General features: G+C 39.6%; 1 protein-coding gene across 3 annotated transcripts in view; it reads left to right on the forward strand.

The window, feature by feature from the left end:
• nr6a1 (nuclear receptor subfamily 6 group A member 1) overlaps positions 1-13,225 on the forward strand; it is a 145,031-nt gene that overhangs the window by 125,857 nt on the left and 5,949 nt on the right. For all 3 annotated transcript variants that reach the window (XM_015379919.1, XM_015379920.1, XM_015379921.1), the window contains 7 exons: positions 2,252-2,482; positions 3,507-3,562; positions 4,422-4,582; positions 5,292-5,522; positions 6,931-7,185; positions 12,207-12,328; positions 12,415-12,567. In XM_015379919.1, coding sequence (XP_015235405.1) covers positions 2,252-2,482; positions 3,507-3,562; positions 4,422-4,582; positions 5,292-5,522; positions 6,931-7,185; positions 12,207-12,328; positions 12,415-12,567 — 1,209 coding nt within the window. The remainder of the gene's footprint in view (positions 1-2,251; positions 2,483-3,506; positions 3,563-4,421; positions 4,583-5,291; positions 5,523-6,930; positions 7,186-12,206; positions 12,329-12,414; positions 12,568-13,225) is intronic.

Raw genomic sequence — 13,225 nt, forward strand, 5'->3', positions numbered from 1 at the left:
ATATATATATATATATATATATATATATATATATATATATATATATATATATATATATATGTATTTATTGCACAGGAAGAGGGGAACATCGGGCGTAAAGTCACTTCATGAAGGATGTAACAGCTGCTGGATGCAGCGTCTGCAATGTTTAAAGTTAGTCAGGGCTCCAGCACCAGTAGGGAGAAAAACACCACAGATTTGATGCAATATCTGAATCAGCGCCACAAAAACTGATTGTATTTATAGTCGTATGTTGACAAGGCTCAAATTAGAGTTGCTTATTTTAATTCTATAGTTCTATTTTCTGTTTCTTTGCCTTAAATTATGCAGTTTATCTTATTTTCTGGCCGTTATATATTGGATATCGTTTTTTTAAAGCCCCAAATATCAATATCGGTATCAGCCTTCAAAATCTCATCTGTACTTTATAAATAAACTTGCCTTACCTTGTTAGACGGTTATGTAGAAAAATCATGAAGTTAAGGATAGAATAGGTTTGGATGGATGTTTCAAATGCACTGATTACGTTTGGAACATTTCTTCCCTAAGTCTGTGTTGCATTAGGTCAATTAGGTTAGATGCGCAGACATTGTGGATGTGTCACGCTTAAATCGAGCTTTACACATGATAATGTGTAATTTGTTGGCCAGTAGGGTTGTCAAAAGTATCGAAACTCAAAAAAGTATCGATACTAAAATGTTGTATCCGGATACAATACTCGTTTTTAAAAGTATCGATACTGTGCCACCACCAGTGGCACCTAAGCAGTCATTCATCTAAAGTGCAGAATAGAGGACAATGCACATTCAGAACACTGTGTGATTGAATATTTCTACGCACTTTTCAGTTTCAGACTTTTTTTTGTAACAGGTGCAGCTGCTGAGAATTATTTTTGTTTCTTAACCGGTTTGGATAGTGTCATTGTTATGTGTGCGAAGCATAGCCAAGGAAGGAACACTTAATTTTAATTTTATAAGTTTGTCATCAAGCTTGCTTAATATTGTGCACAGCATACAACCTTTATTGTATTTATTTATTGTATTTTATTTATTAATGAAAATATTTATGTAGAATTTTGGAGTCTTTGTTTTTATCCTTGTGGTATCGAAAATAGTATCGAGTATCGAGTATTTTCCTTAGTATCGGTATCGAGTTGAAAAGTTTAGTATCGTGACAACCCTATTGGCCAGTTAAGATTTCTCAGGGGGAGGATTTATGGAGCTCTGTGGTCAGCTGGCCCGGTATTATACATTAGCAGCCGTTCAAAATGGGCCTTCGCAGTCAAACACCAATCGAATGGCAGAACACTTCCCTCCAACTCCCAGGGATAAAACTTCCAGCCGCTGGAGTGACCCCCTCTTGCATATTTTCAGTGAGTTACAGGGTCTGACCAGAAGATGACGCTTCTCTTTAGATCTTAATGTCCACAAATCATGGCAGAAAGAATATTTTAGTATAAATATTGATGTTTAAAAGGGAATTGTAGGGGACCAGCCACGGACCCATCAAGGAAAGTGGTGAAATTTTGAATGGCTACTACTGTAGAGTGAAAATTGAGAGAACTGTGTTTTACCCGCTCCAGCGGTTCGAATGCAGCTGGCTCCAATTCCCTGTGAATTAGCTTTTATAAAGTAGGACGGAGCAATTTATGTTTGCAAATTCATTTTATTTTCCTTTGCACTAACCACAAGCTTGTAGATGTTTTACTCCAGGGTTTAATTGTTGTCATGACATTGAAAGCTTGCTTGTCCAGAGTCCGCTGTTGCAGAACTTTACTGTTACTGTTTCCTGGAAAGTGTTTTCTGGCATGCATTAATCTGCATGCTGTCTTCAACCCTCTCTTCCCTTCAGTGTGGCAGCAAACCCACTTGAAGGATATTACTGCCACCTAAAGGGCTGGAGAAAGAAAATCAATATCTTATTTTTGTTAAATGGAATGTGACTAAAATTAAAAGCCTCTGCAATTTGGAAATGGTGTTTTGTTAAATTGCAATTATATTGCAAATGTAATAGATTTCTCAGGCTTAATATAAAGGAAAGGTTTGGGTTACCATGTACACATGGTTTTATACAGAAAATTTCCATGCTTTGCAAGTTTCTAGGTTTCTTCATCCTAGTTTCCTGTTGAATCCAACTTTTGCACAATCATTATCTCATCTTAAAACCTTTAGCCTCCAAGGAGGTTTTTACACCAACCTCCAGTTTAGAATTGCATGTTGCTCTAATGAGTTCCAATGTTTTTTTTTTTCAGATGATGCAGCTGACCAGCGTACTTGCCTTATCTGTGGAGATCGCGCCACAGGCCTGCACTATGGCATCATCTCCTGTGAAGGCTGCAAGGGCTTCTTCAAGCGCAGCATCTGTAACAAGCGCGTTTATCGCTGCAGCCGGGACAAGAACTGTGAAATGTCCCGTAAGCAGCGGAACCGCTGCCAGTATTGCCGTCTGCTCAAGTGTTTGCAGATGGGGATGAACCGCAAAGGTAAATGGGGGCCACGTCACAATTACATTATTTCAGGACAGAAAATCAAAAGCTATTAAAATTTTATTTAATGATAATAAAAGTCGGTATCTTTTTAATTATGCATCATAGATCAGTTCAGATACTGAGGTTATGTGGCTCTTTGACATAAAGTATTTCTATTTTCCAATCAGCCACTCATTTTGTATACAATGTCTGTGTTTTTCCCTATAATCAGCTGGTCTTTTTAGATCCTACTTAAAACTGAGGGTTTGTGTCCAAATGCAGATCAGAAATGTAGACAAGCAGTCAGGATTGTAAAGTATTCTCACAAACAGCAGCTGTTAATATCATTAGGTCTAAATGAATCTGCTGATGCCATAAACCCTGTTTGCTATGGTAACAGGATAATAACTGGAAACAAAAACATTTATTGTAAAACATTAAGTGATTAAAGTAAAGCCCAAAGCTCTGGCTATGTGGAACATAACAGTTTTATTGTCTTTGTTTTCTTAGATCCCATTAGGAACCAGCTCTAGTACCAGCTGACATGTTTAAGATCTTTATATGAAAATCAGACTAAAATTGCTCAAATTAGTAATGCCTGTTGGTTAATTTAGGTTTAATCTGAATAGGGAAACAGTTACTTTTTCTCTCATAAAGCTTCGGTCTGAACCTGAAGACCAAAACAGCCTTTTGCCTAAATGTTGGGATATTTCTTACTGCTAGATGCCTTAAAGCTATTGCTTCTTTCAGTCATTAGGTTTTGTATTGTCCCACGCTGCCCTCTAGTGGTAAGCATGTTATATACAATATCTGGGGCTTCCAGAATGGTTGCCCATTTACTACATAATTGTCCAGTTTTATTAAATCTAAGACTGCTTTAAGGCATTTTGGAAATTCATTGCTAATAAAAAAAAGCACATATGGGTTATGATAAAAACAGGAAAGCAACAAAGAAAAATCCTATTTTAGCCACTAGGTAGCAGTCTTATACTTGTAATGTGAACTGATGTGGACTCTCTTCTTTCCTTTTGGCATGCAGCAATCAGGGAGGATGGCATGCCTGGAGGGAGGAACAAAAGCATCGGGCCTGTGCAGGTAAATCAGCTGAAATGTTGGTTTATGTGACTTCAGCTGGGTTTATGCCAACACAGAACTACTTCCTGCATATTTTCATTCTGTCTCACCCTCAGAGCCAGCTCACATATAGGCAACCTATTAAAAGCTGAGCCATTCACCGAATAACAGCTTCTAAGTGTTTGAGCGCCTTAAGCTTCCACATTTCATGCAGAGTTATGAGAATGAGCCCTGACCTTGTTATATCAGCAATCGCGCAGCTGCTGATTCTTCCTATTCAGCCGTAGCTTCATTATTGACGAGAGGGAGAAGAGCTGAACGGTCAGGAAAATGTGCGACACGAGGATAAGTGGCGTAGAGGCGCTATTCAGCAAAGCGATGTGTTCGATTCTTTTCTGCTCAATTCACCAAGTCAAAACACAGAAGCGCCCACCTCCATGAAGAAATAAAAAAAAAATCTCCCTTTTATTTCTGCAATTGCACCTGAAAGGGGACCTTTCTCTCATTAATATGGAATAAATGGCCTGTTTTGGTTGATGTGCTGAATTGATAAAAGTGAAAATGAATTGACCCTGGTCGTAGCTTGGAGACCCCACATTTCCCAGGATGGTAAAGCCTTTCATCATTGCCTCCTTTGTTTGTATTTTTGCCTCCGTTGACCTGCAAGGATTCTATTTATTTAGGTGTGTATGCCACTGCATTGAACACTGCCGCACACACACGCCTCTTTTTCCTCTAGTTCCCTGTTTCATTGTGTGATTGTGTCCTTGCTCTTCACCGCTTAAGTAAAAAGCTGTTGGCTGCCAGTCAGCGCAATTCAATTAAACTGAGAAACAGATTTTCATTAAACATGTTTATATGTTTTTTTTTTTATTTTCAGATCACAGAGGAGGAGATAGAGCGAATTATGACAGGGCAGGAGTTCAAGGAGGATGCCCCGGAGCACACCTGGGGAAACAACGGCGACAGCGACCACAGCTCCCCCAGCAACGGGGCCTCTGAGGGCAACCAGCCGTCGCCTGCCTCCACTTTGTCGTCCAAGTGAGTCGTTCATCTCACCCACTCAACAGAGCAGTGCTAGCACTTGCCCCCATCATTGAGATAATGAGCTGGCCATGACAGCCTAACACCTCATTCCCATCTCACCCACAACTTAGTTAAGGCATTCTTAAGGCAGCCAAAGACTGCCTGAGTGTTCACCTCCGCACTCACGCTTGGTGATGATGGCAATCTCTGAGAACTTGTTACACTATCTGCTTTCCTCGCCACGGAGACAAGCGCATTGTCTGCACTCATCAAGGACAAATATTGTCTAGGCACCGGCATGACGGCATTTATTTTAGTCTCATTTTGTGTAAACATTCGATTAATCTCAGCATTCACGTCTACTGATAGCTGTTCTCAGCAGTATGTTTTATCAAACTAAATCTGAGCAGAAATGATCAGCAGTCCCTGGGAGCCGGGGCTTCAGTATGCAAAAAATGCTAAATTTAGTCTAGAAGTTTGTGAAACCATGCAAAGATTTTTAATAAAGAATGGCTGCTGCTCTGCAGTTCTTCCTTGGATGGAAATGAAAGATTAGGAAATGTTCACATCAGAGCATATTTGCAGTGAAGATAACTGTTTTAGCTAAAGCTGTCTGAGAAAAAGCCACTTGGCTCTGATGAAAAGCCCTTTTAGGACCTACTGTATGAAACTGACTGTAATCATACGCTCTTCATATTAACCTTTGACTGTTTTCTACTTCCAGCCGATCTGTAGAGATGAATGGCTACACGGCGGCCCTCAGGGACCAATACATCAACACCTCCATGTCCACACACTACCAGCTCCTGCCTCACCTCTTCAGCTATGCAGCTCAGTCAGGCCTGCTGACCCCCCAGCCCCGCAGCCTCTACCCACAGTCCCACCCTTTGGTGCTGCAGCTAATGGCTGCTGAGGACCTGTCCCCACTCAGCACCCCTATGCTCATTGAAGACGGGTGAGTAGATCCGTGCCCACCTTACTATGTCAACATTTATAGATTCCTTCTGCTTGTTTTTTTTTTTTAAATCACATTTCAGTTTTTAAAGTGGTTAAATATATTTACTATCAGAGACAAATAAACTGACTGTATATAAAAACCTATTTGCTAATAATTTCTTTTAAGGTGAAAAAAAGCTTCCAAACCAACTTGGCCTTATTAAAAAAACGAATTAGCTTCTTATCTACATAAATAATTACTTGTAATTAAATGCATGTATTACAGAGCTGAATTTTTCACTAGTAAAAGTGAGGCCTAAAGTAGATGTATGACTGTATGTGGATTAAAATATCTTACAAACAAAACGCATCATGTCTCATTTAAATGAATTTAAGAACAGATAGAATTCATACAGTGAAATCTACTAGGATACTTATGGTTCTAGAATCCATTCTGAGGGTTTGTGACTCACAGTTAGAGCATTAATGCACTTTAAAATACTGTAAGCATAGATGAGAGGCTCAAACAAGAGGTCCCAAAAGAACCCAGAGCATCATTAACACTGGGACTCCCAGAAATCTGACACTCAGCATAGAAGGGAACCAGTTCCTATGATAACATCAATATTCATGATTCAACAGTAAGAGAGAGGATGGACAGAAACAGGCTAAATGGCAGAGCTCCAAATACAGCCACTGCAGAGAAAGATAACAATGGACATGGATTATAATTATTTTTTTACTATCTTGAAGATTCATATGGAAGATGATTAGGGCTGCTGGAAAACAAAATAACTTGTTTTATTAATATGGGGAACAATTCAGAATTCTGAGAAAAAGAGTCAGAGTTCTGAGATTAAAGTCAGTCTCTTTTACCATATTTAACTCAAGTGAAAGAAAAAAATAATAATTTAACTTTTTAGATTTTTTTTCTCCAGTGGCCATAATCCTCATTTTAGACAATATTCTATGGATGCATTATAATTCAATTTTATGCAAAAGTGGTTTAAGAAAAGCAGCATCGATGGGTAAATATGGTGGTAGTGTGATGGTCTGGGACTGCCTATGGACTTGGATACCACTGAGATGTTGTGACATTTTATTTAACAGGTCATTCAGGCTCAGAAAGCCTCCAATGATGCTGAGTGGAAATACATTCTGCAAAGAAGAACAATTTGAAAGGCTAGCTGCCTGTTAACACAAGCGGTTGATGCCTGTTGTAGTTATTAGGTTTAATTCAAATGTCTACATTTAAGACTGCAGTTTTTCTTATTTAAAGTTGTGGTTGTCGGATGCTAAAGAAGACGACTGAAACATAAAGCAGAAACTGAATATATCTGTCAGGACTAAAGCACTTTACAACCCCAGTTATTCAACCAACACTGGTTTTATTATTATAATTTTTTTGTCTCCCTCTTGGATCCCAGATACAAGGTAACACAAGTGGAGCTGTTCGCCCTGCTGTGTCGCCTGGCGGATGAGCTGCTCTTTCGGCAGATCTCCTGGATCAAGAAGCTCCCCTTCTTCTGCGAGCTTTCCATAGAGGACTACACCTGTCTGCTCAGCTCCACCTGGCAGGAGCTCATCCTGCTCTCCTGCCTCACCATCTACAGTGCCCAGATCTTTGGAGACTTGGCCGACGTCACTGCAAAGTACACGCCATCTGACGACGAGCTCCAGGGGTGAGTGGCATGCTCATGAATGAGAATCATTTCTGATCCTTCTGATCCTGTTTTGTGTTATTTTGCTTCCTTTTGTATAATTTAATTTTGGAACCCAGACTAGCATCTCTGACCAGCAAAAAACATAGTATCTACAGTAATGCTGATGACCTAATCAGTGATGTGCAATGTCAACGATGTCATAAAAGTAATCACTTCTGACCCCCTTGAAACATTGAACCAAATCCATTGTTTCAGCGTTGGTTCTGTCTGGAACCTGGCTGCCAGCTGCAGCAGTCAGCTGTTTTTGTTTAGAGTACAGAGAGTGAAACCAGAACACAGAGTCCTTCGCTTCAAGCAGCAAGTAGGCAAGGTTAGCAACGAGCTAGCTGAGTGCTTATCACCTCATGAAGCAAATATTGTGTTTTAAGAAAGGAATAAAATAACAGGGTTCTTCTAGGATTGTTTTAATATTTTTTAACTTTGGAAAAATATGTGTACAAGTAAAACATGGTATAGAAAACAATTACTTCACCAGTCTTTTCAACACAAGAGATAAAATCTTTATTTGTATGCTATATAGAAAGCATAATTATTCTTAAGATATGGGTGAGGACAAAAAAAGATTTGCACACTAGTTATTTAATTAATAGACCAGTATTTGGCCTAAAACATCCATCCATTTTCCATCACGCAAATCCCTAGCGGGGTCGCGAGGGGTGCTGGTGCCTCATCTCCTACTGTCTATGGGTAATAGGCGGGGTGCACCCTGGACAGGTCTCCCGTCCATCGCAGGGAAACACAGAGACACACAGGACAAACAATCATTCACACACTCACACCTAAGGAGAATTTAGAGAAGCCAATTAAACTAACTGCATGTTTTTGGACTGTGGGAGGAAGCCGGAGTACCCAGAGAGAACCCACGCATGCTCAGGGAGAACTTGCAAACTACATGCAGAAAGACCCCGTCCCGGGAATCGAACCCAGAACCTTCTTTTTCTGAAAGGGCCTAAACTCTTTCAAAAAATTAACAAACTACAGTCACACCTGGATTATTGTTTATTCAGTTTGAAGAATTATTTTAATTTTACCAACATTGTCCTTACATTGGGTGTAATATTAAAGAAATTTAGGGAAATTTTCCTCCTTAAATCTGATGGAAAATCTGTGGATATAGCTAAATATTTAGGTAATATTTATCCTTCTAAACATGGAAACTTTGAGCTCATCACCAAAGACAAATCATTAACAATCCAAATGGAAACATGCAAAAAAATAAGAAGTGTTTGACTGCTGTGGTTCTAACAGTTCTCCACTGATTTTTGAGTTAGGTACAACTTTTTTTTGCTTTCTTTCTGGAAGATGTCCGTCTCTTTTTTTTTTTTCTATCAGTTTGTAAACATGGGGCAGAAGGGCTGTACGCTTGGCTTTTTTTTTTTTACCAGGAGCACTAGTAATCGTTATCACATTATTTCCATATTAAAGGTAGATCAACATTAGTAAGACAGAAAGAGATTAAAAATACTCTAAATACATTTAAACTAGTGTTGCGCTGATGCCTTTATTTTGCCCCGATACCTGGCTGTGCAGTATTGGCCGATACCATCTGTTTGAAATATATGTGTGTGTGTGTATATGAAGAATTGCATGCTACTTGGATGTAAAATAATTGCCATCACGGCTTTGTCAGACTACTGCCTGCCTTTGTGTAGCAGGAAACTTTGTATTGCCTATCTGAAATGGGTGACAATAGTTGAATAAACCTTTGGCTCTCTATTCGCCGATACCACCATTTTAGTGCAATATTGGGGCCCTGCCCGATACTGGCATCTGTATCGGTGCAAAACTCATTTAAACTTCAAGAGAAACTGATGGTTTCTCAAGACTCCAGATGACTGAACTGAAACCAAGTCAGCTTTATGTTATTAAATCTAAACTTTAAGACTGTTAGCAGAGACACATAGTGGACGAGGCTGTGGATTTTAAAGCAGGGAGGATTACTATTTTAGTGCAACAGGTTCAAAGAAAATAAATTATACAACATATTACATTTAAATCCCACTTTTTAGTTCCAGGGGATCACTGGCAGCCTTGCACATGGTTGGCTCATGTTCACTGGGGAAATAAAGGAGAGTCGCTCTGCTCTCAGACTGCAGCTACACTGGATGAGGGAGGGGCTCGCTCACTCACTACTCGCTGAAGACACTAAACTCAGAGCTATCGTGCACTAGTTGTTCACCTGCCTCTGTGAGCTGACGGCTGTCTGGCGCAGGGTTCACGTGTCACGGAGCTTCCCTCATGTTTATGTGCCAATAAGGAGGTGAATGCGTTCCAACTATAGTGCCGCATTAGGTGTCGCTGGCGAAATCTGTAAGACAACTTCCATGTCTCTGGTTCCCTGAGTATTTCTCTTATACAAATTTACCATTTGGCTTCACCTTATCGGAAATTCATTCCCTTTCTTATTTGTTGTCTTTGTTTTTTGGAGAAAAGCCTCCTCCAGCTGTGATTAACAAAGCTACTGTTGGAATGTTAATTAGTAACTGAAGGTCTTTAATCTGGATTGTTTGGAACCTTTGGGTTCTTAATTAGTTTAATTATCAGGAGATCTCTCTTAGGTGTTTCCTGCCTTTCTCAAATAGACTGCTACAGATAAACACCAGCCCCATGGATGGATGGATAGACAAATGGTTGGATGGATATTTTTACCTTTTCTTATTTGCTCTGGCCTGACCTCGCCTATGAAAACTCTGTAGATAAAGATGAGAAAATTCCTCCCTGAGGTTCTGGCTCTTATTGTAAGCAGATATTTTTGTTATTAAAGATTTCTGGTGTTTATTGAACTGGATTTCAATGTTAAGGGAAAATGATGTTAGACCGTCAGTGTTTTTCTCTTCCATCTTTAAATTATGTTTCATGCTGCATTGGGTTTGTGCTTCAGTTTAATACCTTTCAGTCATCCAATGCAATAAATGAATGCGTCGTGTGTCGACTGTATAAATTACCAGGACAGAATCAACACTGACCTATTATCCATCTTTATTAAAAGATGAGACAAAAACAATGTGGAACAAAATCACTTAAAGATATGAAGGAATGATGAAAGTTTTCAGGAACATTCTGAGAAGGTATAAATGTTTAAAAAAAAATGCATTTCTTCTATTATTTACCATTTTAAGCACTTGTTTGTGCTTATTTGATTTCCACAGTGCAATTAAAATGGTTAATATTTTTAATCCCTATTTTTTTATGACTGAGTACTGAAAATTAATACGTTTTTTGTCTAAATATAGCTTTAGATAACGGCCAAACATATCCAATCACACCTTGTCAGCTGATGAGAAGATTGACTTTAGCTGTGCAAAATCTTCATTTTGCAGAATGACGAACTAAAAGTAGCTTGGAAAGGGCCTAAAAAACATTTCCAGATTATTGGTGAACAACAGTTGATTCTCTTAAACTATTGCTCCTCTGTTCCCTTTTTAGCAGAGAGTAAATATTGACCTGTATTCTCTGCAGCCTGGGTTGAACCCTCGGCCAGTGGGAAAGGGGTATTGGTTACAGTGTCTATTAATGTAATATTTTAATCCATTTTTTTGATAAACAGTGCCTTAACATGTAGAGACAATAGATATTCACTTGCTTTGTGTTATCGATTCTACAGCAATCCCTCACACAGATGATGTAAGCAGTGACAGTAAGGAGGAAAAACTGCATCTTAGCAGGAGGAAACCTACAGTAGAACCAGGCTCAATGTTGGTTGCCTTCTGCCAAAGCTAACTGGGGGCTCAAAGAGATAGAAGCAGACAACAAAAGGGACATAGAAGCACTGATTCATAGCTACTTTCTATGCTAGAGAAAATAATGTAAACTACCTTGACAGGTAGCCCTGTCCAGGAAAGAAACGGTTTACCAGACGAGCTCTGAGCCATTTTTAAAACCAAAAGTACTTAATAATAGATATATGTAAATAGGATTGAACTAGCTAATACTATTGAATTGAAGAATTGAGAATTGAGATATAATGAAAGAGAAAGATGTAAAGTGGCCCCTATGTCCTCCGGTGGCCTAAGCCTACAGCAGTATACCTATAGAGCTAGCTCAGGATAAGGTTTTTCAAAAATGAAAGTTTATTTACTATATTTACAAAATGAAGAGGTGGGTGATGCTTTCAGAAAGCCCTGTCTTGATCGGGGTAGGTTGTCATTTATTGTGTTTGGGGGCTTTATAATATCACCCATAGCAATGATCATGCCTCCCCCAGGTCCTTGTAACATCTCATCATTAGCACACACAGGAGATTAACTGTTCAATGTAGCCTGCTGGAGCTATGCCAGGTTCATATATCATCAAGACGGATGTAGTTATCAGGATTTCCTTGTTCCACATGACAACAACAGCGGAGACGTTCCAGTACGTGAGCCCAGTATCTATGAAAGGACCGGAGATTTCACTCCATCGCAGCAGGGATATTATTTTTCTCAGTGAAGGGTCTGTGATGTAATCTGTGAACAGGAGGACTCCTCTGGCTAAACTGTGACTAGAACTGTCTGGCATGAAAAAAAAAAAAAAAACACCCCAGGTAAAGGAGGGGTGGGAGGGGATGCTGTTTTGTAAATCATGCTTGAGTTATCTGTCTGTATGGCAGACATTTTTCTAATATATGGTGGTGCTCCACCACTCCGGACAATTTTCCTTTGAGTTCAGGACTTTAAGGAGTGTCGGTTGATTTACAGCAACAATGTATAATGTGGTCATATAGATTAGAAGTTTAAGAGCCACAGAAACAGGGAGGAGATGATAAGGAGAATAAAACTTCATGAGGACTTCAATTTGCTCTACAAATCTATGGTAGCTCAAACTGTTTTAAGCTCTTTGTGTAGACTTGACATAATCCTTCCTCATTTTTGTGTCGTTTACTTACTTAAACAAAATGAGTTATTAACGCTTAACTTTTTCTATAAAGATTTTCTCAATGTTTTGTTTTTGATTATTTTTTTAACTCTGTGACTGACAAGCATGTGTATCTGATTCCCCAGTTTCAGTGAAGATGGGATGGAAGTGATGGAGAGGTTGATATATCTGTTTCGCAAGTTCCACCAGTTGAAGATCAGTAATGAGGAGTACGCCTGTATGAAAGCCATCAACTTCCTCAACCAAGGTGAGGAAGAACAGCCGTCTGTTGTTGCTGAATCTGCTCTGTAGTGGTGCACGCCACATGACTGTTGTGTTGTTGTCCTCATGCAGATATTAGAGGATTGTCCAATGTCTCCCAACTCGAGCAGCTGAACAAGCGTTACTGGTATGTGTGTCAGGACTACACAGAGTACAAGTACCCGCACCAGCCCAAACGCTTTCCTGAGATTATGATGTGTCTGCCCGAGATCCGCTGCATCGCAGGTAAGGCCAGTGAGAGCCTCCAATACCGGGTAGTTGGTCAAGTCCCCCGTTTTTATTGTTATTAGGGTTTCATAAAACTGAGCCTAAGTCGGTTACTATGGCAATAGATGCAGGGAGGATGTTGCATGAATGTTACAGATTTTTTCTTGAGAGGTTTCATTTGTTTGACCACAGAACAGCTTGGATCATGGCCTGAATGTTCCCCAAACAGTTGGCAAAGACCTGCCTTTCTTGGCCAGTGACATAAAATGAGGCAGGGGGTTTTCATACAATATAATTCAGATGGATAAAGTTAATTGAACTTAATCTGGCCCAGATTTTAAGTGCCTAACACCTCATTCCCATCTTACCCACAACTTAGTTAAGGCATAGTATAAAAAATAGCATAACATAAAAAAAAAGAAAAAACAAAGTTTTTTTACTTAAGGAAAACCCATTGATTGCATCAATTCACTGACTCCCTCACACTAAGCATGCTTGTAGCGACAGTGGAGAGGAAAAACTCCCTTTTAACAGAAAGAAACCTCCAGCAGAACCAGGCTCAGTGTGAGCGGCCATCTGCTGAGGCCGACTGGGGTTCAAGGAGACAGAAGCAGAGATAGAAAGGCGGCCCCATCCAGGAAACACACAGCCAGGCAGACGAGCTCAGAGCCAGAGG

Source organism: Cyprinodon variegatus, unplaced genomic scaffold (assembly GCF_000732505.1).
Source record: "Cyprinodon variegatus isolate N-32 unplaced genomic scaffold, C_variegatus-1.0 Scaffold203, whole genome shotgun sequence".
Lineage (NCBI taxonomy): Eukaryota > Metazoa > Chordata > Actinopteri > Cyprinodontiformes > Cyprinodontidae > Cyprinodon > Cyprinodon variegatus.